The sequence below is a fragment of the Phocoena sinus genome, chromosome 1, assembly GCF_008692025.1.
Source record: "Phocoena sinus isolate mPhoSin1 chromosome 1, mPhoSin1.pri, whole genome shotgun sequence".
In the NCBI taxonomy this organism is placed as follows: Eukaryota; Metazoa; Chordata; class Mammalia; order Artiodactyla; family Phocoenidae; genus Phocoena; species Phocoena sinus.
The window spans coordinates 2,023,168-2,044,511 of record NC_045763.1 but is presented as its reverse complement, the minus strand read 5'-3'; the positions used below and the strand labels follow the sequence as shown (position 1 = coordinate 2,044,511).

General features: G+C 66.1%; 1 protein-coding gene across 1 annotated transcript; it reads right to left on the bottom strand.

Moving 5' to 3' along the window:
• Positions 1 to 587: 587 nt before the first annotated feature.
• Positions 588 to 20,664, bottom strand: ARHGEF16 (Rho guanine nucleotide exchange factor 16). Its single transcript, XM_032606455.1, is given in 16 exon segments — positions 588 to 1,241; positions 1,777 to 1,878; positions 2,431 to 2,504; positions 3,364 to 3,552; positions 3,734 to 3,885; positions 5,734 to 5,826; positions 6,159 to 6,233; positions 7,020 to 7,149; positions 7,340 to 7,492; positions 8,503 to 8,663; positions 9,120 to 9,176; positions 10,829 to 10,861; positions 10,863 to 10,999; positions 12,100 to 12,145; positions 13,821 to 14,418; positions 20,430 to 20,664. Coding segments are annotated over 16 exon segments (2,190 nt in total). The 5' UTR covers positions 20,480 to 20,664; the 3' UTR covers positions 588 to 1,101.
• Between the last annotated feature and the right edge of the window lie 680 nt (positions 20,665 to 21,344).

Sequence of the window (21,344 nt, the reverse complement as noted above, 5' to 3'; positions counted from 1 at the left end):
ACAGGGCCCCAGCAGATTGTCAGGAGAACGCTGGGAGCCCCACCCCAAGGACAGCACTGCCTGAGCGAGAAGGGCAACGGGCATGGGTGTGGGAATTGGGAGGGCTAGCAGGGGGCTTCCTGGGGGAGCAGACCCGTCCTCCTCGCACCTGGCCCAGCAGCGCCCTGCCACCCAGGTGGCCATCACCCTCTCCTGGGAAGCAAGACCCTTCTTCCCTAGCGGCTCAGAGACCAGGCCAGCCTGCCTCTCCCCACCTGCGTGTCCCAGGGGATCCTCGGGGAGCAGACCAGCTGGGAGGTGAGGGATGAGAGGACACCGCAGAGGGGTTCCCACAGCCTCTGCCATGTCCCCGAGTCCCCCAGCCCCACCGGCCAGGCTCAGCCTCAAGGGGCTTCATGGGGATGGGCTTGCCCATGACGTTCCAGGTGGACAGATGAGGCAGGCCCAAGGACTAACACAGGGTGACCATGAATGGGGGCCCAGCACAGGTGACCACACAGAGTGGGGGAACCAGTCCCGCCCACAGCACGTTGGGAATTTCTCAGGGACTGGTATGGCCTTCACTGGGGCTCACAAATGTGCAAATCCAGGTGCTAAAGAAGTACTTTAATGTCTCAAAGTCACAATTCCAGTGCTGGCTCTGCAGGGTCACCTGCCGGCAGCTGGCCCTCCTCTGGGAACATGGGGCAGCCCTGGGTACTCAAGGCTGGGGCAGGAGGGGTGCAGGAGGGCGAGCCCTCCAGGTCACCCATGCTCTTCTCAGGGCCATCCGCCTCGATCGCTCGCCCATGGCATAACTGCCCTGTGGGTGCACAGGGAGCTGGGCGGGGCAGCCAGGAGCTGGGGGACGGCGTGGCCAGCAAGCAGGCCTGGCTGGGCTCCTGAGCTTGCCAGGAGGATGCCCCTCCTGAGGGCGTATGGCCTTCCTCCTTGGAAACGTCCGGAGCCTGCGCTGCAGCCCACGGGGCCTTGGGAGGCCAGGGAGCTTTCGGGCCCTGGGAGCAAGCCCACTGCACTCCCTGGGGATGGACTCCACTTGCTGGAGCGTGGACCGAAGCTGCACGGCCGCAGTCTGGCCTGGCGAGGTGCCGGCAGATCCGGCTACACGTCCGTCTCCACCCGCAGCCGCTCCATCCTGCGCATGTTGCCCTCCACGGCCACGCGGCTGGTGATGCTCCGGGCTAAGTCCTCAGGGAACCAGCCCGTCTCTCCATCCCGCAGCCTCTCGCCATAGAACCATCCTGGACCCAGACCCGGGGCAGGTGAGAGCAGGCTCCTGGGCACCAGGCAGGGGCCCCTGTGTCGGCTCCCCCTCGGAGCTGCTGTTCCAGAAGACGCCAGGGCCAGGCATCCCTTGGAGCAGACCCCCCTCCCCGTCTTGCCCAAGGTCACGTGGGCACCTGGTCTTCCATCAGGTGCTCGGCCCCAACACTGGGCTTAGGGGCTGAGCTCACTCCAACCAGCTTGGTCCGTCCTGTGCAGGTACTTGCAGGGGCCACCCTCCCGCTTAGGATACAGAGTGACCAAGAACCCACTTCTGATCCTGCAACTCGGGGACATTTGAGACGTCCTTGAGGGAGGGTACTGAAGGGGGCCCTGGAATCAGGCCCACTGTGAGTACATGCCCACTTCCGGGGTGGGGGCACTCAGGGCAGCTGCCCATGCCAGTGTGCTCTGGACCCTTGCTGGGGCCCCCAGGCTCTCACGCAACACTAGCCTGCCTGGCCCCTCCCACCTGCTCCACGTGCATCCCCCAGGCCCATCCCCTGTGCTCACCGTCCTCTTGCTCCAGGACCAGGACCACATCTGCCTGCTGCAGTGTGATCTCATCCGCCTGCTTGGCCAAGTAAGCCTTGGTGATCTCCACCTGGAGCAGGTCTAGCAGAGAGGGCAGGCCTCAGAAGCAGGACTATTCCAGGGAGGTGGTGGGCTCCAGTCCCAACACACCCCCTGTGGCTTGGTCTCGGTGGGGCCCAGGGGCCCCCAGGTGTCCCAGCACACGGTCACGTGGCAGCTTCCCTCCGGCTAAAGCTGGGACCCCTCCAGAGGCTGCAGGACCTGCTGCTCCCACTTTCAGGGCCCAAATGCCCAGCACCAGCAGAGGGTACACCCAGCTTCTAAGGGGCCAGGCAGGGCCCGAGCCGGGTGACAGCTCTCCGGGCCAGCCCACTCCAGCTCCTTGGCCTCAGTTTCCCCAGCTACTGAGCAGCAGGGAGGATGAGGCCCTGAGACAGCGCTGGGCCTGTGTGTGCAGATGGACACACACGTACCTGGGGCTGGGGCCCCTTACCTGGCAGGTCACCCTGGGGGCAGGCTGTGGGGTGGACAGAGGGCTGGACAGCACCTCTCCCCTTCAGGCCCACCCCCCAGCCCAGGGCCGGGAAGGGGTTGTGAGCCCTGCTGCGTTCGGGCGGGGGGGCAGGCGCTTACCTCCTTTGTTAGTGGGGTCTTGCTGCTGCCTCTCCCAGCGCGTGAGTGCTGTGATCCACCGCGCGCGGTCACTCCTGGGGGCAGAGCGCACGTGAGCGAGGCCCGAGGCCGATCCTACCAGCTGACGACCTTCGCTTCACGCTCCCCACCCAGTGTGGCACGGTGGGAGGGTCGGGGTGTCCGAGCCCCCCACAGCCTTCAAGGTGGGAAGGCAGTGGGATGAAGGATTACGCTGCCCGGGCACACTTTGGTGAGCCAGCCGGGAGCTGGAGGTATAAGTGGGTGGCCCCTCTGGTCTCCCTGACCCATTGCGCTGGGGGCCGAGGCGCAGGAAGTCACAGGCTCCGGAAGGAGCGGCAGGCAGGCCTCCCCCAGGCAGGCTGACCCCGAGTCACATCTGGCCAGGGACATGGAGTCGGGCAGTGGCTGCACCCACAGGGCCCAGGCTGCCCTGCTTCCTGGCGCCGGACCCCAAGTGCCCTGCCCCGTCAGTTTGCTGTTAGCAGCGCTCAGCCTCAGCTTCCCATCTGGAAAGGGGGCCGTGCTGGAGGAAGCGTGGAGACCTGGCCAGCACCTTTCTGTGCGCTGGTCCCCCCACCGTCTGCCCTCACTGCCCTGCGTGGCCCCCACCCTGTGCTCCAGGCCCACTGTCCTCCTGGCAGGGGCCTCCTGCCTCACGGTCTCGGCACTGCCGTGCCTCTGCCGCAGGCCCCTCCCCAGGGCCCCCACCCAGTGCTCCCTCCCCTGCCTCGTTTCTCCTTAGTCCTCTCCCCTTGGACACACAGGACAGTTCAGCTGCGCACTTTGCAGCTGGTGTGTCCCCCTCCCGGGAGTGTGAACTGCTTGAGGACTAGGCCGTCCCGGAACTCTGGATCAGGCATCCCGTCCCCACGGAGCTCTCAGGATCGCCCCCGCCGAGCCCTCCCATCTTACGCTGAGTCGGAGGATAGCAGGATCTTCTCCTGGCGGCCCTCACTGTTGTGCAGCAGGGTCAGCTGGAAGGCGTGTGGTACAAAGGAGCTGCGGTTGCCGCCCCCTGGCAGAGAGGCCTCCGAGGGCTCCATCTTCTGGACCTGGATGTGGTCCAGCTGGGCGTAGTCCTGGACCACGAAGCTGTCCTCACTGTAGGGAGACAGGCGGTCGGCCAGATGCTGCAGAGGTCTGTGCGCAGCCCGAGGGCCAGCCAGCCGGAAGGATGCTCTCGAGAGCTGGCCCCAGCCCACCTCCCCGGCTCCAAGGCCACGGCTGCTGCCTGCTCCCCGTCGCGAGGCCATGCAGCCTGGCGACCACGGGCGGGGCCCACCTCTTCTTCTTGGTGACCACGAGGACGTCGTTGAACAGGAACAGGTAGCATGTCGGTCGGCTAGAGAGTTTTCTGAAAAGCCCGGTTTCTTCCACCATGAAGAGCTCCCCGCGCTTCAGCAGCCAGCGGGAAGCAGAGATCAGTGGGAGGGACTGGGGGCAGAGCGGGGACAGGGGTGAGTCCCGGGCGGGGTGGCAGGGATGTGCAGCCATGGGGACTGAGCCCTGCCTCTGGGAACGGGGTGACCAGGCCTCCCTGGGCTGCACCGAGGAAGGGAGTGTGACTGTCCGGGCCTCAGACAAAGGGCTGTTCAGGCCGCGGACAGGAGCTCAGGGGGCGGCTGCTCTGTGCCTGGCCCAGGCCCAGACCTTGCGCAGCAACCTAGGACAGGCCTGCCCTGCTTCCAGCCAGGCCCAGGGGCCCACAGGGCACCTACCGAGGGCTCCCCTCAAACCAGGGGACGAAGGCTGCTCTGGGGAAGCCTCCTGGCCCACCTCACACCAAGCAGGGGGCTCGGATCGGCTGCTTCTACGCAGGCTGTGAGGAACCCCTGATCTGCGGGGCCACCTCTGGCATCCAGGGGCCTTTGCTGCAAACGGAGCTCCCTCCCCTTCCGCGGCCCAGAGAACAGGCCCGGCTGAGGCAGACACCCCTGCCTCCGCCACATGGGTCCCATGTCGCCATGGCCGGTGCTCAGACAGCCTTCCGCCAGCAAGGCTGGCGCGCTGGCCTGTCAAGCCGGAAGGGGAGGGGCAGGCAGGGCAGGCTTGGTGGGGACGGAGCCAGGAGGCCCTGCCCACCAGCCTCTGCCCCCCTGACACGCCCCACCGGACACCTCACCCCTCCTGGGGCTCTGAGCCCCTGCACCCCCACCTGGCCCAGCTGCTCTCCTGCCTTCATGCCCTCCAGTTTCGAGATGTGGGGGTAGAGGGGTGAGAGGCCCGCTCAGGGGTCAGCCAGGCCCAGGGTTGGGTCTTTGCTCTGGTCGGGGGCGTATTTCACCCCAAACGTGACATCTGTTGCCCGGCCGAGGAGAGGCTCAAGACCCCGGCCAAGGGTGTGGGCTCAGTGGGTCCGTGGCCGTCATCACCCAAACGCCTCCTCTGTGAAGCCACCCTGACTCACCCCAAGGAGCCTGCGGCCCTCGTCGGAGCCTCTGTGCCCTCCCTGCTCGGCCCTCCGGCCCCACCCACGGCACTGGTTCCCATCGGCTCCGGCCTGCTGGGCCGCCTCTGGGGGCTAGAGGTCAGCGGCTCAGCCTGACTGATGATAAGCTGGGGCCGGGCCCACAGAGCTGCCCCGGGGACCCTGGGTCCCCGAGTCTCCTGCCCACCCGCACGCCCACGGGGCTCTGCTGCAGCCAGGCCGTGGGGGGAGGGGAGAGCCAGGGCAGTGGGGCGGGGCGGAGGCTGCCTCCAGGCCCCAATTCCAGAGAGCAGCTCCCACTTCGCCGGACGGCCCGAGCTGCTGCTGGGACAGCCCCTGGACGGCACAAGGATGGGCTGGTCTGTGGGATGGTGGGGAGCCGTGTGGGCAGAGGTCTGAGCTCTGCTTGCTTGGGTGGAGCTGTAGGCTGCCTAGACCCCCGACCCCGGGACCAACAGACCCATCCTGGCCCCAGCAGGAAGCCTGAGCTGGCCCTGAGGTCGTCCAGCCCCCGCTCCCAGCACAGCTGACGAGGAGCCCGGGCCCAGGCTGAGCCCTGTCACCGGGCCTGCCACTGGCTCCCTGTCACCGGCCCCGGGGTCTGCCCTCTGCCGCTGCAGACCCACCGCAGGCAAGGGGGCGGTGGAGCTGAGACCTGAGGCCAAGGAGCACGCTCTCAGGTGGGAAGAGGCCTGGAGAGGTCGAGGCGGAGGCCCAGCCCTGGGCTTCACCGGCGGGGGGGCAGGGGGTCACCCCCAGAGGCCTCTCTCCAGCCTGCACACTGGGGGGCGGTGACCCCTGACCGCACAGAGCCGGGCCTGGGGACAGGTCAGGGGCCGGTGGGGCCCGCCTACCTTGACCCTACTGAAGTCCAGTTGTGTGTGCAGCGTGTACATCTGCTCCATGCGCTCCATCCGGTGGGCCCCCTCGTTGCACTGCTTCACCAGCTACGGGGCGCGCACGCGAGAACAAGTGCTGAGGGCTGGCCCACAGCCTGGCGCCAGACCCCACGCCCGCCCCGTCCAGCCTAGCCTGGCCCCCCGCGACAGCGGCCCTCACGGCTGTCCTGGTCCTTGCCCCGCCCCGGGCTCAGCGACTGTGTGAGCGGCCCTCTCTCTGAGCCTCAGTTTCCCCACCGGCACCGTGAGGAGCTTGCGAGGGACCGTCTGGAGACCCTCTCTGCCCCGCCTTCAGGGTCTCTGCCGACGGGTGGGCGTGGGGACAGGGCTCGGGGCTGGGCTGGGGCTGGGCGCCGCCTCCCCTACCCTGGACCCCTCACCTTGCTGATGGCCTTGAGTGCACGGCTGGCGGCCTTGTATCTCTCGGGGTGGCCCTGAGTCTTGAGGCAGAGTGTCTGCAGGAAGAGACCAGACGTGAGAAGCCACACGCGGCCTTCTGCACCCCGGCTCAGGGGCCTGCCTGGGGCAGGGGCTCCCCTACCAATGCCAGACCCCGGGGGGCACCCAGGCCCCACCCCTTCAGTTCTTGGCTGTGGTGCTCCAGCCTGGGAGGCCCCTGAAGCCTCTATTTCTCCACTTCCCCGAGGGCCCGGAGGGTCTGATATCCTGTCTGCCTGGGATGCTGACCCGCTCTGCACGGGCCCCGTGCTGCCTCTCAGAGCTCAGCTGGGCTCCTGCCACGTGCGGGCTCTTGTGTGCACGTGTGTGTACGTGTACCTTTCACCCCACAAGGCCCGCTGCCCCATGAGCTGGCATCTCAGAGCACAAGCCACTCCAGGAAGCCCCTCGGAGCCCCTCTGTCCACAAAACGGGGACGGTGACGGTGCCTGGGTCACCCCGGGCCCACGCCCAGGACAACTGGCCGAGGGTAGGGGGAAGCAACAACCCTGACTGATGCTCGGCAGGGGTCTGGGCGACACCGGATCAGACTCAGGACACGAATGAAGCCCGTAACCGTCAAGCAGATGGACAAAATCCAGCAAGTGCCGGAGCAGCTCCCGGCAGAGGGAGTTCCGCGGGCGGTGCTGCTGACAGCGGCCACGGTCACTGTGGCCGTTAAAGCCGTCCTGTAATTGTCCTCATAACCATACGTGACAGACGGAGCGGGGGGAAAAGGGCAGGAGGAAGCAATGCTCTCTCTGCCTGCAGATGGACCCCGGGCCACCGCCCTGTGCACTCACGTCCGTCAGGAGGGGCAGCCGGGTCACCCTCTGCATGGGCAGGATCAGGAAGGAGATCATGGGCAGACCCCCGCACGCGGGCCGTTGCTCGATCTCCCTCAGGGCCTCTCGGAAGGCAGCGCTGCTGCTCCTGCAACAGGGAAAGGGGTTCTCAGCCGCGGCGGGAGGCGAGGCCAGTCCAGTCCATCAGGAGAAATCGGGTGGAAGCTGCAGAAGCTGGGCTGCGAGCAGCAACGTGCCCCGCGGCAAGGGGCCCGGAGCCTCCCGAGGCCACCCACCCACGCCCTGCCGGCCCCGTCCCGGGCCCCGGGCTGGCTCACGTCAGCTGCTGCAGGGCGCGCTGCTGGTAGACCTCGTTGGAGCAGTAGGAGACGTAGGGGTGGAAGTGCCGCTCGGCGTGCTCCTCCAGGATGTCACTGACGTCCTCCACGCACACCTGCGCCCTGTGCCGCTTCTCCAGGTCCTCGAAGAACCTGTGGGAGCGACGGTGAGGCCCAAGGGCTGCTGGTCTGTCCGTGGCCCTGCGCGTGTGAGCGCACACACGCACACACGCGCACACGCACAGAGCAAGGCTCCCAGATGCACCCACACCAGGTGCTGGGTGGGTCAGCTGCTAGGGCCCCCCCCCACCCCGGGAAAACCCCAGGACAGATCAGCTCCTTAAACCTGAAATAACTGGGCACATACCCATGGCCAAATCCAAGGCCACTTCCTGCTAGAGTCTCGCAGACTCTAGCCAGCATTGTGGGGAGCAGACGGTAGGACAAAAAATTGCCACTTTGACTGGATTCCCTGGGACTTGGGTCAGAATTGCTGGGAGCCGCCTGGAGCCCCGGCTGCCTCTGACCGGTGCAAGGCAGGGGCAGGGGTTCTGCTCCTTGCAGGTGATTGGGGTCTGACACCTGATCGTCTCCCATAGGCCTCACCCCAGTCTGCAAGGGGGCAGGAATGGGACCCACCCCCCTCAGGTTAGGGAGGGGACGCTGAGGCTCCGGGCGACGCCACAGGGTGTTATGGGGTCGCCTAGGGTGCAGGGCAGTGAGGGGCTGGACCCACACAGGTGCTACCCGGACCTCGCCCTCCATGGGAGTAAACACACACACACACACAGAGGCCCTGGCAGGCCTGCAGCTACACACCCGGCCCCTCCTCCACCTTCTGGCCCTGCAACCAGAGCCCTGGGCCAGGCACCAAACACCTCGGCGCGGAACACGACCCGGGGCTGCAACTCAAGGCCGCCTCCAGCCTGCTCCGTCCCGCGGGCACCTCACGCCTCGTCACTGGCCCTCTGCGCTTGCACGTCCCCAGGGCCAGCTCTTGGTGGCCGCGGGCCCCGTGAGGTTCTCGCGCTCCCTGCCCCCCAGGGCTGTTCCAGGCCGTCCATCCGCACTTGCAGACCGGGGTCACCCAGAGCCCCAGCCTCCCCGCCCTCGAGAGCCTGCGCCATCGGGGGCTGGGCCGACGGGCTGGGCCCGGGCCCGACCTCTGGCTGGCGCTCAGCACGTCCGTGATGTTGGAGAAGAGGTGGTGGTGCTCTGTCTGGGTCATGGTCGCCCGCAGCTCCCGGGACTGCAGGAACTCGGCCACCAGGATGCCGAGGCTGTGCTGGTACGAGAACTCGGATGTGAGGATCTCGAAGATGGCCTGGGGCGAGAGCAGAGCGGACGTTGGGGCAGCTGTGCCCGCCAGGCCCTGCCTGGAGCTGCCCTGCCACACACGGGGCCTGGCCCAGGGTGCGCGGGTGACCAGTGCTCAGGCCGCAGGGGTATGATTGGGGGGCAGGGGGCAGGTCGGGACTCGGGCCCCCTGGACAGGACGCAGGCTGGGGCCGTCAGCGCGGCCGTGGGGACGTGAGCCCGAGTCCCGGGCTTGCACTCTGGCTCAGCCACTGATGAGCTGTGGCGCTGGCAAGGGCTCCCACCCTCGCCCGGAAAATGGGTAACGGTAGCCCCCCCAGCCCCCACCCCAGCCAGGGCATCAGCCATTGCTGGGTACCGGGAGGCAGCCAATGGGCCAGTGGGCGACATCGCCAGGGCTGTGGTCCCTGCGCCCCCCACCGGCGTGTCAGAAGCAGGGCCACGCCCCCAGCCCACCCCTCACCTCCTGCCTCTCGTGCTCCTCGGCGGGCAGCTTGTCCAGGATGCCCGACTCCACCACCTGAGGACGGCACGGGCTCGAGTCACAGGAAGCTCATCCTGCCACCGGGCCAGAGCCGGCACGGAGCCAGAGACGCCGGGCTGGCCGGGCAGGCTGCACCTCGTGGGACACCTGGGACCGCCGAGCTGGCCTGTCCCTGCTCGGTCCCCTCACTCAGGTCTCTCTTCTCCAAGGACGCCTCCCCCCTCAGAAGGGCCCTGGGGCAGCCGAGGAAGGGCCTGGGAGTCCGGAGGGAAAGGCCTCTCCAGGGGTGGGACGGGGGCTCTGTCCCACAGAGCCGCCGGGGGCTGGGAGGTGGTGGAGAGACTCAGAAGCACCCGGGAAAGCTGAGGGGCGTGCTGAGCACAGGGCCACGACTCAGGCACACCTGGGCCAGGTGAGCGAGCACCCTGCCCGGAGGTAGGGGTGACACTGTTCCAGCATGGCGCACTGCCCCGCTCTCCACCCCTCAGGCCCCCTGGCCCCCAGCTGCCCCAGCTGGAGCGTGGCTCACTCGGCCACAGTATGCCCGCCGAGTGCCTGCAGAGCCTGCCGGGGGCGACCCTCTGCAGGACCAGGGCCACCTGATTCGTGCTCCCTTCCCCAGTGGGCTGGGCGGAGGCTGCCAGCAGCGCCTGAGCTGGGAAGGTAAATCCTACGCGTCCTCGGACCCAGAGGCTTGGCCGAGACACCTGAGCTCAGGTGACGGGAGCAGAACCTCCGGCAGCGTTTCTAGGATAAACTGTCCCGGAATCCCACCCCTGACCCGGGAGGTCGCGCACATGCACCTCCAGGCACACAGCTGGCACCTGGCGGGTGGGAACACACGTGCACTTCCGGAACTTTTCGTGTGCCTGCCCCTACTGCCCTAACCCCCGCCCCGTCTTGGGCCTCCCTGGCCGGCGGCCCCATGGCATGCAGTGTCCTGGATCTCGCTGGGCGGTCACGGTGCCTCGGCCCCTCTCCTGCCCCACGGGATGCAAATGAGGAGGCCTGTTGTACCGCAGACAGAAGGGACAGCCAGATGCCCCTCCCTGCTGCCCACCGCGCCCACAGCCCGCACTGCAGCTCCGTCCCTCGGCTCCCAGGGGACGGGGTCAGGAGTCTGTCTGCGCCACGGCCAAGCTGCGCCCTCCTGGGGTAGCGAGAGCTTGCCTCCCTGGGTACCTGCTTGGAGCACCGGCGCCTCTGTCCCAGCCACGCTCTCCACTGAGACATCCACAGCCCTGCAGGGCAGGGACCAGCCCCATTTTCAGGACGTGGAAGGCAAGGGGGCGCCTGGCAGTGGCGCGCAGCTCCGGCCAGGCCTCTCCCCTCCCCTCTGACCTCCTCACTTGGACCCTCCTGGCACTTTCTGGGCACAGCGCCCTGGGAGGAGGTCCCCTGTGCCCCCATGTCCCTACAGGTCAGCCTGAGCAGGGAGCTCGGGGAGGGTGAGGGGCTCACCCGTGGGACGACCGTCACATACACACAGATGACATGCCCCTAACCCCTCTCCCCACCGCAGCGACCACCCCCATGGGGCCCCGCAGGGCAGGACAGCTCTGAGACAACCAGGAAGATCTCCCTGCCAGCTGGGCACAGACAGGGCGTTTCCAGGAGGCCGCTCCCCTCACCGGGAGGACCACCCACGGGTCGGGAGAAGGGCCCCTCCCCGCCACCCCCGGCCCCACCTCTGGGAGCTGGCTCCAGGTGACCTGGGGGGGGCCGGTAGCTCTTGACCACGATGCGGGCATCCACCTTTTGGGTTTCCTCAGGGCTGGAGGATTCATCGAGTAAGTCATCGTCGGACTCGTGGATGGTGTTCAGGCCTCGCTCCCGGATCTCCTGGTAGAACCGGGGATCTGGGGAGAGGGGGTGTGTGTCACCTGCATGGGGGCTCTGAGCGGTCCTGGCCCCCCGGGAACCCACACGCTGAGTCCTCCCCGTGGAGGCCCTGAGAGCGTCAGGTGGTACAGGGCCCCCCAGAGCAGGCTCCCCTCGGGCCGGCTGGCTCCCGTGGCTGAGCTGGCTGAGCCTAGGGCAGGGGTGGCATCCCCGTGCAGAACAGTGGCACCTTCAGACCAGGGCTGAGCCAACACATCAGAGAGTGGCACGGGCCCAAACTGCACGGCCTTGGGGAGGGGGGACTGGGCAGCGGCTGTCCCCAGGTCGGCCAAGGGCGCTGGAGGCCGCCCTCCTGAGAGCCCCCCAGCCCGAGGTGAGGTTTCCCGCTCTCCGGCTCTGCAGTGGCCACGCGCTCAGCAGCCCCCGCCGGGCGGGGTGCGTGGCTCGGGACGGCTCTGAGGCAGCCCCTCCCGCCCTGCTCCGAGACCTGGGGCATCACTGCTGCTGTCCTGGGGGACGAGGCCCCGATCCTGAGGCCTCCCCATGCCCGGGCCTGTGGCTGTCCACAGAGGTTGGGGCTGGCAAGGGAGGGGGCCCTTTCTGGCTGGGGCCACCTTACACCCACTGGCTGCTGCATCCAGGCTGGGCGGGCACCTACCCGCCAACTCCAATAGGGTACTGCTGGCATCCACCCCTCGGCAGGCTGAAGGCACTGCTTCCGGGCCCTGCCACAGCCCAGATGTCACCCACGGCCCCTGAGCCTTTAACACTGGTCCCTGTGGCCTGTGTCTCTGCACCCCAGGCCCAGGGCCCTCTGCCTGGCCTTGGTCCCACGGGCAGGGCCCTGGCGCACACAGAGTGCTTGACAGACATCTGCTGAGGGAGAGTGTGGAGGCTCTGTCTGCCCGCTGCCCCCGCGAGAGCACGGAGTCCAAGGGAACTTTCTAGGCCCATCAGAGCTGCAGGGTCAGACGGGCCACCAGGCCCTCCAGTCCCCAGAGGGAACCCATCCAGCACGTAGTTCTCCGTCTCCCCCAGGATGCCCGAGTGAGACCAGCCTCCCCAGGGCCCAGCCCGGCCGCAGTGTCGCCCGACGGCGCCCCTTGGCCACACTCACCGTCCTTGAAGGAGCCCTTGTGTGCACGTTTCCGCCCCAGCGTCTTCTGTGCAGAGAGACCCAGAGACACGGCAGTCAGCGGGGAGGAGGGGCGGCGGGCAGCAGTCCCTGCACCTGGGCCCAGAGACCAGACCCTCCACACGTGACGCCACGCTGGGCATGCAGAAGGCGCTTAATAAATGTCGGCTCCACGAGGAGGCGGGGCCACCAGGCAGAGGCCAGGGCAGGTAGGACGGGGTGGGATGGGGCTCAGAGCAGGCAGGGCAGGTGACCAAGGGCTGGGCAGGCCCAGGAGGGCTGCCGAGAGGAGATGGTCAGGAAGGTGGGCCTGGGGGGAAGCCGAGGCAGCACAGGTGTGGCTGGGAGATGGCCTAGAAGGGACACTGGGGTGGGAGCCAGGGCCGCACGGGGGCCCCATGAGTCCGGGACCTGGGGTGGCAGGAAGAGCAGAGCCTGGCAGGTTGGCGTCCAGCTCCAGCACAGGCCCGGGGGCCCAGCAGCTGCTGGTGGGGCTGCAGGGGTGAATTGGGGGGCGGGCAGGGCTCTCAGGGCCCCATACCCTGGTCCTTCCAGTTGCCACTAAGAGCCCGCTTCCTTGGCTGGGACACCATTTCCCCTGACCCACAGGTGCACGGGTTCCAGGAAAGCGGGAGCTGGTTTCTCGAAATAAGTTGGAGCCTGAAACTCCCCGTGCTGGTCTGGAACGTGTGGTGCTCCCAGGCGCACCCGGCTCTCCCTGCTGCCCGCCCGGCACCCCCCAGTGCCCCCACCCCTTCCACCTCCAGGCCCGGGCACCCGCTGTCTCCGCAGCCCGTCCTCCACCTGGCTCCCATCCTGTGTCCACGCCTCTACTTTAACCCCTGGGAGCTCTCCTGGGGCCTCTGCTCACTGGGTGCGTGAGGCCTCGGGAAACGCTGGCTGGCTACATGAATCAAGCATGAATGAACAATGGACCCTGCAGGCCTGGCCCTGGGTGGGCGTGGAGGTGTCGGGGTCCAGGCTCTCTGGCGTGCACGGCAGGGGCTGTGCCCTGCCTCGCAGGCCAGGGGTGTCTCTAGCCCAAGGACAGCGGTCCTCCCTGCCCTGCCCCTCTGCACGCTGGGTCACCAGCATTCTGACAGGTGGTCTGGGCTTCTCCCCAGATCAGGGCCAGGGCTCATGGTCTGGGCAGAAGCCCGTGGTGGAGGAGGCCACCGGGACGGTGCCTGTGGGCACAGAGAGCCCTGAGCCGGTGGTCAGGCAGGGCAGGGAGGGAGAGCGTGCAGGGCAGCATCCGACTTCTGAGCTGCCACAAGCCCTCCTGAGTCCCCGACGGGCGCCCCTCGGGCAGACAGACCCCAGGCCAGTCCATGCTGCAAAGCCATGACTGAAATCTGCCCTTCAGATGGGCTGGCTCCCCCTCCGTGCTCAGAGCGACTTGGAGAGAAGGGCTGGCTCCTCCCCGGGCTCCGCTCCCCGCTGTGGCTGAGAGCCGGGGTCCTGGCTAACACCTTCGGTCTTCCTGAGCCTCAGCTGCCTCATCTATAAAATGGGGACATTCACACACTGCTCACGGCCTGGCTGTAGAGCTTCACTGGAATAAACCCTCCCAGGAGCCTGCAAAAGGTGCGTGGCTGCATGATGGCGTGAAGGTGTGTTCGGGCCCCTTCCCCGCCCACAAGCTCCCGAGTCCCCTTGAGGCATGGCCCCCGCCCCGTTGCCCAGGTAGATGAGCCCCCTACCTTATTTTTGGCCGTGGACCGAGCAGGAGGCTGGCTGGGCTCCTCGGCCAGAGCCGGGATCTTGGGGCTGAGCTGGACGGGGCCGCCCTCGCCGCCGGGGGTCCCCAGCCCCTTCATGGCCGCCCGGTAGGATTGGTTCCTCAGATTTCGTCTCAGCAGCCCCCCAGGACCCGTGTCCATGTCATCCAGGGAGAAGCTGGGGGCCGGGAGGAGCCGGGGGTCCCGCCGGGCAGCCTCTTTGCTGAGCGTGGCCGCCCCAAAGCTCTGATGGCGGGCCGGGGTCTTAGCCTTGCTGGACACAGCCAGGCTCCGGGGGATCAGCTGCTGAGTGCCCATCTTGAGGGCTGCCGGGCTCTGCGTGCTCAGGACAATGGTCCTGAGCTCCTGGGGCTCAGGGGACGGCGACGGGGGCACCGGGGCATCGGGCTGGAAGGCGGCATTGCTCCTGCTTTGCAGGGAGCCCCGGACCATCGGGAGCCCGGACGCTGGGTTTCCCTCGGTGTCGAGATGCAGCTCTGAGTGGAAGCGGTATTCCAGGAGCTTCTCCTCCAAGGAGCTGTCCGAGTGCTGCTGGGACATGCTGAGTGGCCGCGGTGACCTGGGGGAAAGGACAGAGGTGAGGGCAGCCCTGCTGTAGCCGGAGCCCGAGGTATGGCTGAAAGGATGCGGTGCTCAAAGGCTGGCTTCGCAGCCAGAAGCCTCACTTTAAAAATATGTAAAATGGGTACAATAATAAGTACCCAGCTTCCTGAGGATGCTGGGAAAGGTGGGGAGCTCATACACGTAGTGTTTAAACAGGGACCTGGCCGCCGAGGGGCTATGGTGTCACCGGTGCCGAGTAGAAGGTTATCTGTGAGCCTCAAGGGGAGCGGCTGAAGGTTTAGAACCTCATACGACTCGAACATAACATGGAGAGAACTCACTCCTTTCATTCTTTCCCATTTACTTTTAATAAGAACGAGAATAGCCACCACTCATACGCTTCTTATAAATGCAGATCGTCTGAACGTTAAAATTACAAGAGCCGGGTAAGGGTGGAAGCCTTTTTCAGATGGAGAACTAAGATTCTAAGTCACCCGCCCAGGTGGTCCCGCTGGGAGGGAACCTCAGCTCAGAGCTACACCACGGCGTGCCACTTCCCCTGCGGACCTCGGGAGGACCGCTGACCCAGGAGTTCATCCAGCAGCTCTGTGGTGGGGGGAGGGCACGCCCTGCTCTCTCCCACCTGGGTGCACGCAGCCGGAGGGGGCCAGGCCTGGGATGGTGGGCGCCACCAGGGACCCACTGTCTGTCCCTGGACCCACCCGGCAGGTTCCAGCCCGAGCACACCTCACACACACACCTTGGGTCCTGGTGCTTCCCCCTGGAGGTTCTGAGCTTCAGCCCAGGAATCCCTCTGACAGGAGGCTGGGAAGGTCTGGCCACATGGGGTGGCCTAAATCACGGCACAGTGGGAGCCACTCAGGGGCCCCCAGAGGCCTGGCCCTCCGCCCTGCTCTGCTGCCCCAGCTCCCAGATTCTCCGGCTAAAAGCATCCCAGGAAGGTGTGAGCAGCTCAGCCTCCCGGGCTGCAGGGAGGGGCTGCCGCTGGAGCCCTGGCCACGCCCACAGCAGGAGGATGGCCCACGCATTCCTGGGGCATTCTGAGTCCCCAGGCCTCCCCCGGCACTGGCAGCCGTGGGTGGGTCTGCACCTTCCTGGGTCACCCTCCCTGTGTTAACTTGGCTGCACCGTACCCAGGCCTGGCCGAGAAATGGGTTTCTTACAGGTTTCCATCTATGTAGGCCAAGCAAATGCACCCCAGTGGGCATCCAGGAGACGTCCAGCTCCTGAATCCTTTTATCTAGCCACCGTGTATTTCCCACGGGGGTGGTTTACATTGTATAACACGGAGACTGTGGTGCCCGTGACCCCTGCCCGCCCCATCCCCTTATTCTTCCTCCTTCCTCTCCCTCCTCCCCGTCTCAGGCCCCAGACCTGAGTCCCCTCCTCTGAGCCCAGGCCCCAGACCCAGCCAGTGGCACACGTCCTCTCCCAGGAGAGGGCAAAGGCTCTTCCGGAGCCAGAAGGTGCCAGACGGAGCCTGTCAGGCCAGCCCTTGCTGGGTGTGATCTCGGTTCCAAACAAGGCAGCCGCACCCACAGGCCTGGGGCGCCACCAGCCCGGGACCCAGGCCTGAAGGGGAGGGGCACTGTGCCAGGGGCGTGGGCCACTGCCCTGCTCTTGCATGAGCTCCAGGACCCGGGCCCGGCTGGAGCCGACTCCTGGGGTTGCAGCTGTCGCAGGACCCCTGTCTTCTTCCTCCCGCTGCTTAGCTGATCACAGAGCTACCTGGGCATAGGTTCAAAGGTCAAACAGCACCGAGAGGAGAGACCTTATCATCCAAGATAGGCGTCCCCTCCTCCGCGCCACCCCGTCCCCCACAAACCACCACTCCTGGCTTTTCAGCGTTCCCCCAATTTCTAAACAAGCCCCACTTGCTATTTTGAGACCTCCTAGCCTGAGCATCACTCACCCTCCCCTGGCTGTGTGAACGAGGCTCCGCCCCCGGCTCGGCCATGCCCTGTGGGTGTTTGTGTTAGCCTGGCCGCCTTAATAATTCTCTCTTGTTTACTGGCTGGCTTTCTTCCAGTTACTCCCCCCCCCCCCCCACCCCGGTGCATTCCAGCGTCCCTGCCTTGGGCATCTGGATCGTGCGCTCCACAGGGTCCAAGCATCAGTCCTCTCTCCCCAGGCCCTCCCTTCCCGGCTCTCAGGGCAGGAGCTCGGCCCCCTGACCCCCACCTGGCATCCTGGCCCTCCCTTTCCTTCCTCCCCCCACCACTGAGCTGGGGCCCAGCCCCTGGCACCTTCCCAAGGCAGCGTCACGGGAGGGAGACCTCTGAAAGTGTCTTCTTTATGCCTTTAGAGTTCCACTGGAGATTATTTTCTTCCAGAATGGAGAAGCCTTCTTCCCTTGCCTTCCTGCTTTCACTGCCAACGAGACATCGACGCCGGTCTGACTTCACCTCCTTGGTCACGACAGGAGGCTCTCTTTCCCCCTGCTCCGCTTTACCACCTATGGGGACAGGCACGGCGGCGGATCCACGTTCACTCCCTGAGCCACAGGCTTGTGCGTCCTTCCCACCTGTTTTAGGTCCGCACGTTTTCCAGTGCTATTTCTTTGATAAATTATCCCACCTCCGTTCGCTCTGGTCTCTTTCTGGAACAGCCTTTAGTGAGAACCCCCCATTTCCGACCTCTTCTCTCCTTCCCCTTCATCTCTTGTTCCCCTTTGTGGGAGACTCCCCCCTTTCCACCACACGATCGTTGTTTTCCTGGTCCCACAAAGAGCTCTCTCTCTCTCTTTATGCAGAGCAGTCTGTTCTTGTTTCGCGGATGCCACATCCTCTTTCAATGTCCCAGTCAGCTGTCGGCTCCCATTTAGGAGACAGGCATGTTCTGGTGGGAGACCCGTGTGCCCTGTGAGCGCACACACGTGAGCGCACATACGTGAGCACATGCTTCTGCCTGGCAGGCTCTTTGGGACTCCCCACAGGGTCCATGTCTGGAGGCTTCTCCTCCAGCCAACTGGCCCTAAGAGCATCCCTTTCAGCATCACCCCCGGATGCTGGCCCTTGCCTGGTGTCCTGCAGCCAGTGCAGGGGAGGGCCGAGAGCACAGTCGCAATGGCGGCCATGTTCTGTGGGCAGCAATGCCACCGAGAGAGAGAGACCAGACACCCGGCAGTGACCACTCGAGCCACAGAGGCAGGTCTGCTCCCCAGCAAAGGCAGCCCTGGGAAGCTCCCCCACCGATGCCCACGGCAGCGAGGGCCGCGTGCTGTCCGTATGTCCCTGTCTCCCTGACGAGCCTGTGCGTCCTTCAGGAGCAGGGATGATTTCCTGTTTACGTCCCCACAAACAGTTGGGCTCAATTCGCAAACTGATGTGTGAACGCTGATATTGTGGGCACCTGCCTGGCTCTGCTCTCCCTGGAACCGTGTCTTCCTGAAGAGGCCTGGGTGTTCCACGTGGGGAACTATAGCCCACTTGGTACTTTGCTTCAGGTGTGCCGAATCCACCAGGGCAGCTCCACAGGAGCTTCTAGACCCATCTGTGCCCCCTCCTGGGTGACGTCCTGCTGTTTCTGCTCAGGGTGGGCTGGGGAGGGCCCCTTACGGCTGAGCCCTGGGGACCACAGCTTCTCCCTTTGCCACTAAGCAGCCCTTCCCGGTGTCCCCAGCACATGTGCAGGGGTGGGTAAAGGACAGGCGGGGCTTGGGTGGGAGGAGCGGGGGCTGGCAGTCCACAGGTGGAGGTGGGGGAGGTCTCTGGCAACCTCAGGTGACCCGACACAGCCTGTCTGGTCCCACGTTGCACTTGGCCCTGCCCTGGCTCTGCATTTCACGCTGGCCTGGCCCAGAGGGCCCCTTGCAGCCCAGCACCCCTGGAGCCCTCGTTTTTCCTGACAGATGGGCTTCCCAGGACCCCGTCCCTCCTGCTGCACTGAAGAGCACAGCCCTCCTGGCCTGGGCCTGGGGCTCTGGTCGCAGCAGCTCTCACGGCCACCAGGACCCAAACCGCACCGAGTATGGGACCTGCCACCCCTTGGGTGACGTCACCACAACACCTCCATCCGTGGGACGTCTGTCCCTCTAGGTCCAGCTGACGGGACCCTGCCTGGTGGGGCTCGGCCTCCCTGGCACCGTGCACACGACCCCATCTTTGCTCAGACAAACTTGACCCACGATGATGGCCTTGTGTTCGGGTAATTCTGCCCGGCCAGGTTCCAGACCTGGAGTCACATGGAATGTGGGGCAGGATTTGGCTTCGTAAACCATGCAGCACGTAGCAAACACTTCTGTCTGCAGGGTGGCCAGGGGCAGCTGGGGGCTCTCAACCAGAGCAGCTTGGCCCCCCGGGGGACACTTTGCCAAGTCCGGAGACATTCTTGGTGGTCACAGCTGGGGCTGAGCTACCAGCCTCTTGTGGGCAGAGCCCAGGGACACTGCTCGATACCCTACAGGGCCCAGGACCACCCACGACAAGGAATCATCCGGAACAAATGTCTGCAGTGCTGAGGTAGAGAAACCTCGGTTCAGCTAACTGGAGATTCACCTGCCTCCCCAGAGGTTGGGAAGACCCGCCTGGCCGTCCTCAGTCCCAGACACAGCCTGGCAGTGGGAGGGGCAGTGGCAGGCCTCGTGCTCCTCCCACCCCGAGCAAAAGCCTCCTGCTGTCTCCTTCCTGTGATGCCTCCGGGCACCGGCAGGCTCAGCCCGCAGTGCCCACCCAGACAGGCCCACCCGTGGCTCCCACTCCCGGCTCTGAATCCAGCCGCCCCATAAACCCAGTCCCCGTGCCAGGCTTGGCTGGCACACACAGTGTTTCCCCAGAGGAGCTCCGGATAAGAAATCAGAGCCCTGACTCCGCCAGGTAGCCTGGGCAGGTGACCCACGGGTGTCCTCTAAACACCTTCTCTCCTCGTGTGTCTAGCCCCTCAGGGATCTTCTGGACGGCAGGCATTTCCCTGCTCTGCTAGGTGAGGAAACCAGGAGCAGAGGGAATGTGACCTGCTGAGGTCAGGCTGCCGGTCAGCGGAGAGCTGGGCAAGGAGCCAGGCGCTGTCCTGACCCAGATCACTGACCCAGTGGGCCAGCTGGGTGAGTGGCGACTCTCACTGGAAATAAAGATGCTGGTACAGGCGGCCGGTCGCCCGAGAGCGACAACGGCCACAGGCGAAAGAGAGGGGCAGCTGAGATCCATTCAGAAACTGAAACTAGAATTCCAGGACCCAGCCGCGGGGAGTGGCCGTGCCCATCGGGTCACGCACAGACTGGCATCTCAGGGGCCCCACCGGCAAGCCACGTCACGCCACCTCACTGCACCTGGTTTCCTCTCGTGTAGGTGAAGAGCGTCTCCCGTGTAGGGTGAGAGACACCCCCCTGTCCCGAGCCCCTGGGAACCAGAGCCCTTGTGGAACAGAGATGCCCCTGCCCTGCACAGATTCCTCCCCTGCAGGTGCCCAGGTAGGAGGGGGAGGGGCCTCCGCCAGCTCACTCCCCCCTGCCAGGAGAGCTTGGGAAAGCCCTGGGCAGTGCCCGTGATGTGATGCTGGCTTCTGCGGCCCATGGGCATCGGCAGGGCGGTAACCAGAAGAGGATCCAGCGGCAGCTGAGTCAGCACCTCTAACTGCTCCCATTTCACGGAGCAGGAAACCGAGGCCCAGAGGCTTAAGTAACAGGTTACACAGAGCCGGGGTTTTGGACCTGGGGTCCCCCGCCCTTAAGCACTAGGCAGCAGGGGTGCAGGGGGAGACTGGTTGGCCTGACAAGCACCCACTGAGCCGCCACCAGGAGGTGCAGACTGTTCACCCTCCAGGTCAGATGCAGAGCTCCCGGCCGCCCCCCCGCCCGCGTGCCCGCTGCTGGGCTGAGGTCCACACAAATCTCAAAAAGATCCTTGCTTCCCGGATGCAGAAACGGAGGGTGGGTAGCTAAGCCAGGTGTCCTGGCAGTAAGCGGGACCCACAGCTTTGGGAGCCGAGCCCCGCCCTCCTCCCTTCCCGCTCCTTCTTAGCGGGATGGGATGCACACCAGGACCCCTCCCTGCCGCCCAGTCTGCCTACCAGAGTGGGGGAGAGTTTGTTCCAGTTTGATGTGGGGAGGGGGTCCTCATTCTTGGGGCTGCTACTCCTGGTGCCAAAGCAGGTTTGGGCGGCAGATTCTCCGGAGTTGCTGGGAGGGTCGTTTCCGTGCGCACCCCACCCCGCCTTTTCAAAGGTCCTGGGGCTCTCTAGGGTAATCTCAGCCCTGATGCCCCAGTGGGAGCTCTGGCTGCGAGTCCCGTCCAGGGCGAGGGAGTGTCCCCTAGGGCTCAAAGGAGGGAGGAGCAGGGAGCTGGGACACCCGAAGCCCAGGGGAGCGGGGTGGGGGGGGTCAGAGGTCAGAGGCTCTAGGTCCAGCCAGGCTCTGTCCCCTCCCACAACCCCCGCTGGGCAGCCACTGCGGAGGCAGGCAGCCGCAGAGTGACGCGGCCCCCGGGGCAGGGCTTGCGGGAAAAGCGAAGGGGAGGAAGTGCGCCCTCGGCCCTTGCCAGCCCCCTCCCCAAGGCTCATCCCCACCACCTCGCTCACCCGTCCCTTCCCAGGCCCACCTGTCTCCCAGGCTCACCTGTTCCCCCGTCACCTGTCCCCAGGCTTACCTGCGCCGTGGGGCGGAGGACGGAGCTACGAGCTCGGCGGCGACGGGGGCCGGGCCACCTCCAGGCTCTGCAGGCCCCGAGCTCTGTCCCGGCCGCCCGGTCCCTCCCTGTCCCCGCCCCCCCACTTCCTGTGCGGCCCTGCAGGAGGCGGCAGCGCTCCGGCCCCACCAGGTGGGCGGCCAGGTGGGCAGGGCGCGCGCCAGGCGGCTCCTGCTCCGAGTGCCGGGCGGGAGGGGCCGGCGGGGCGCGCCCCAGGTACCTGGCTGCGCAGCCTGCGTCACTGTCCCCACCTGGCCAGCCGGCGCCCACGTGACCTGCAGCCGAGCTGCCTCGGCCTCCG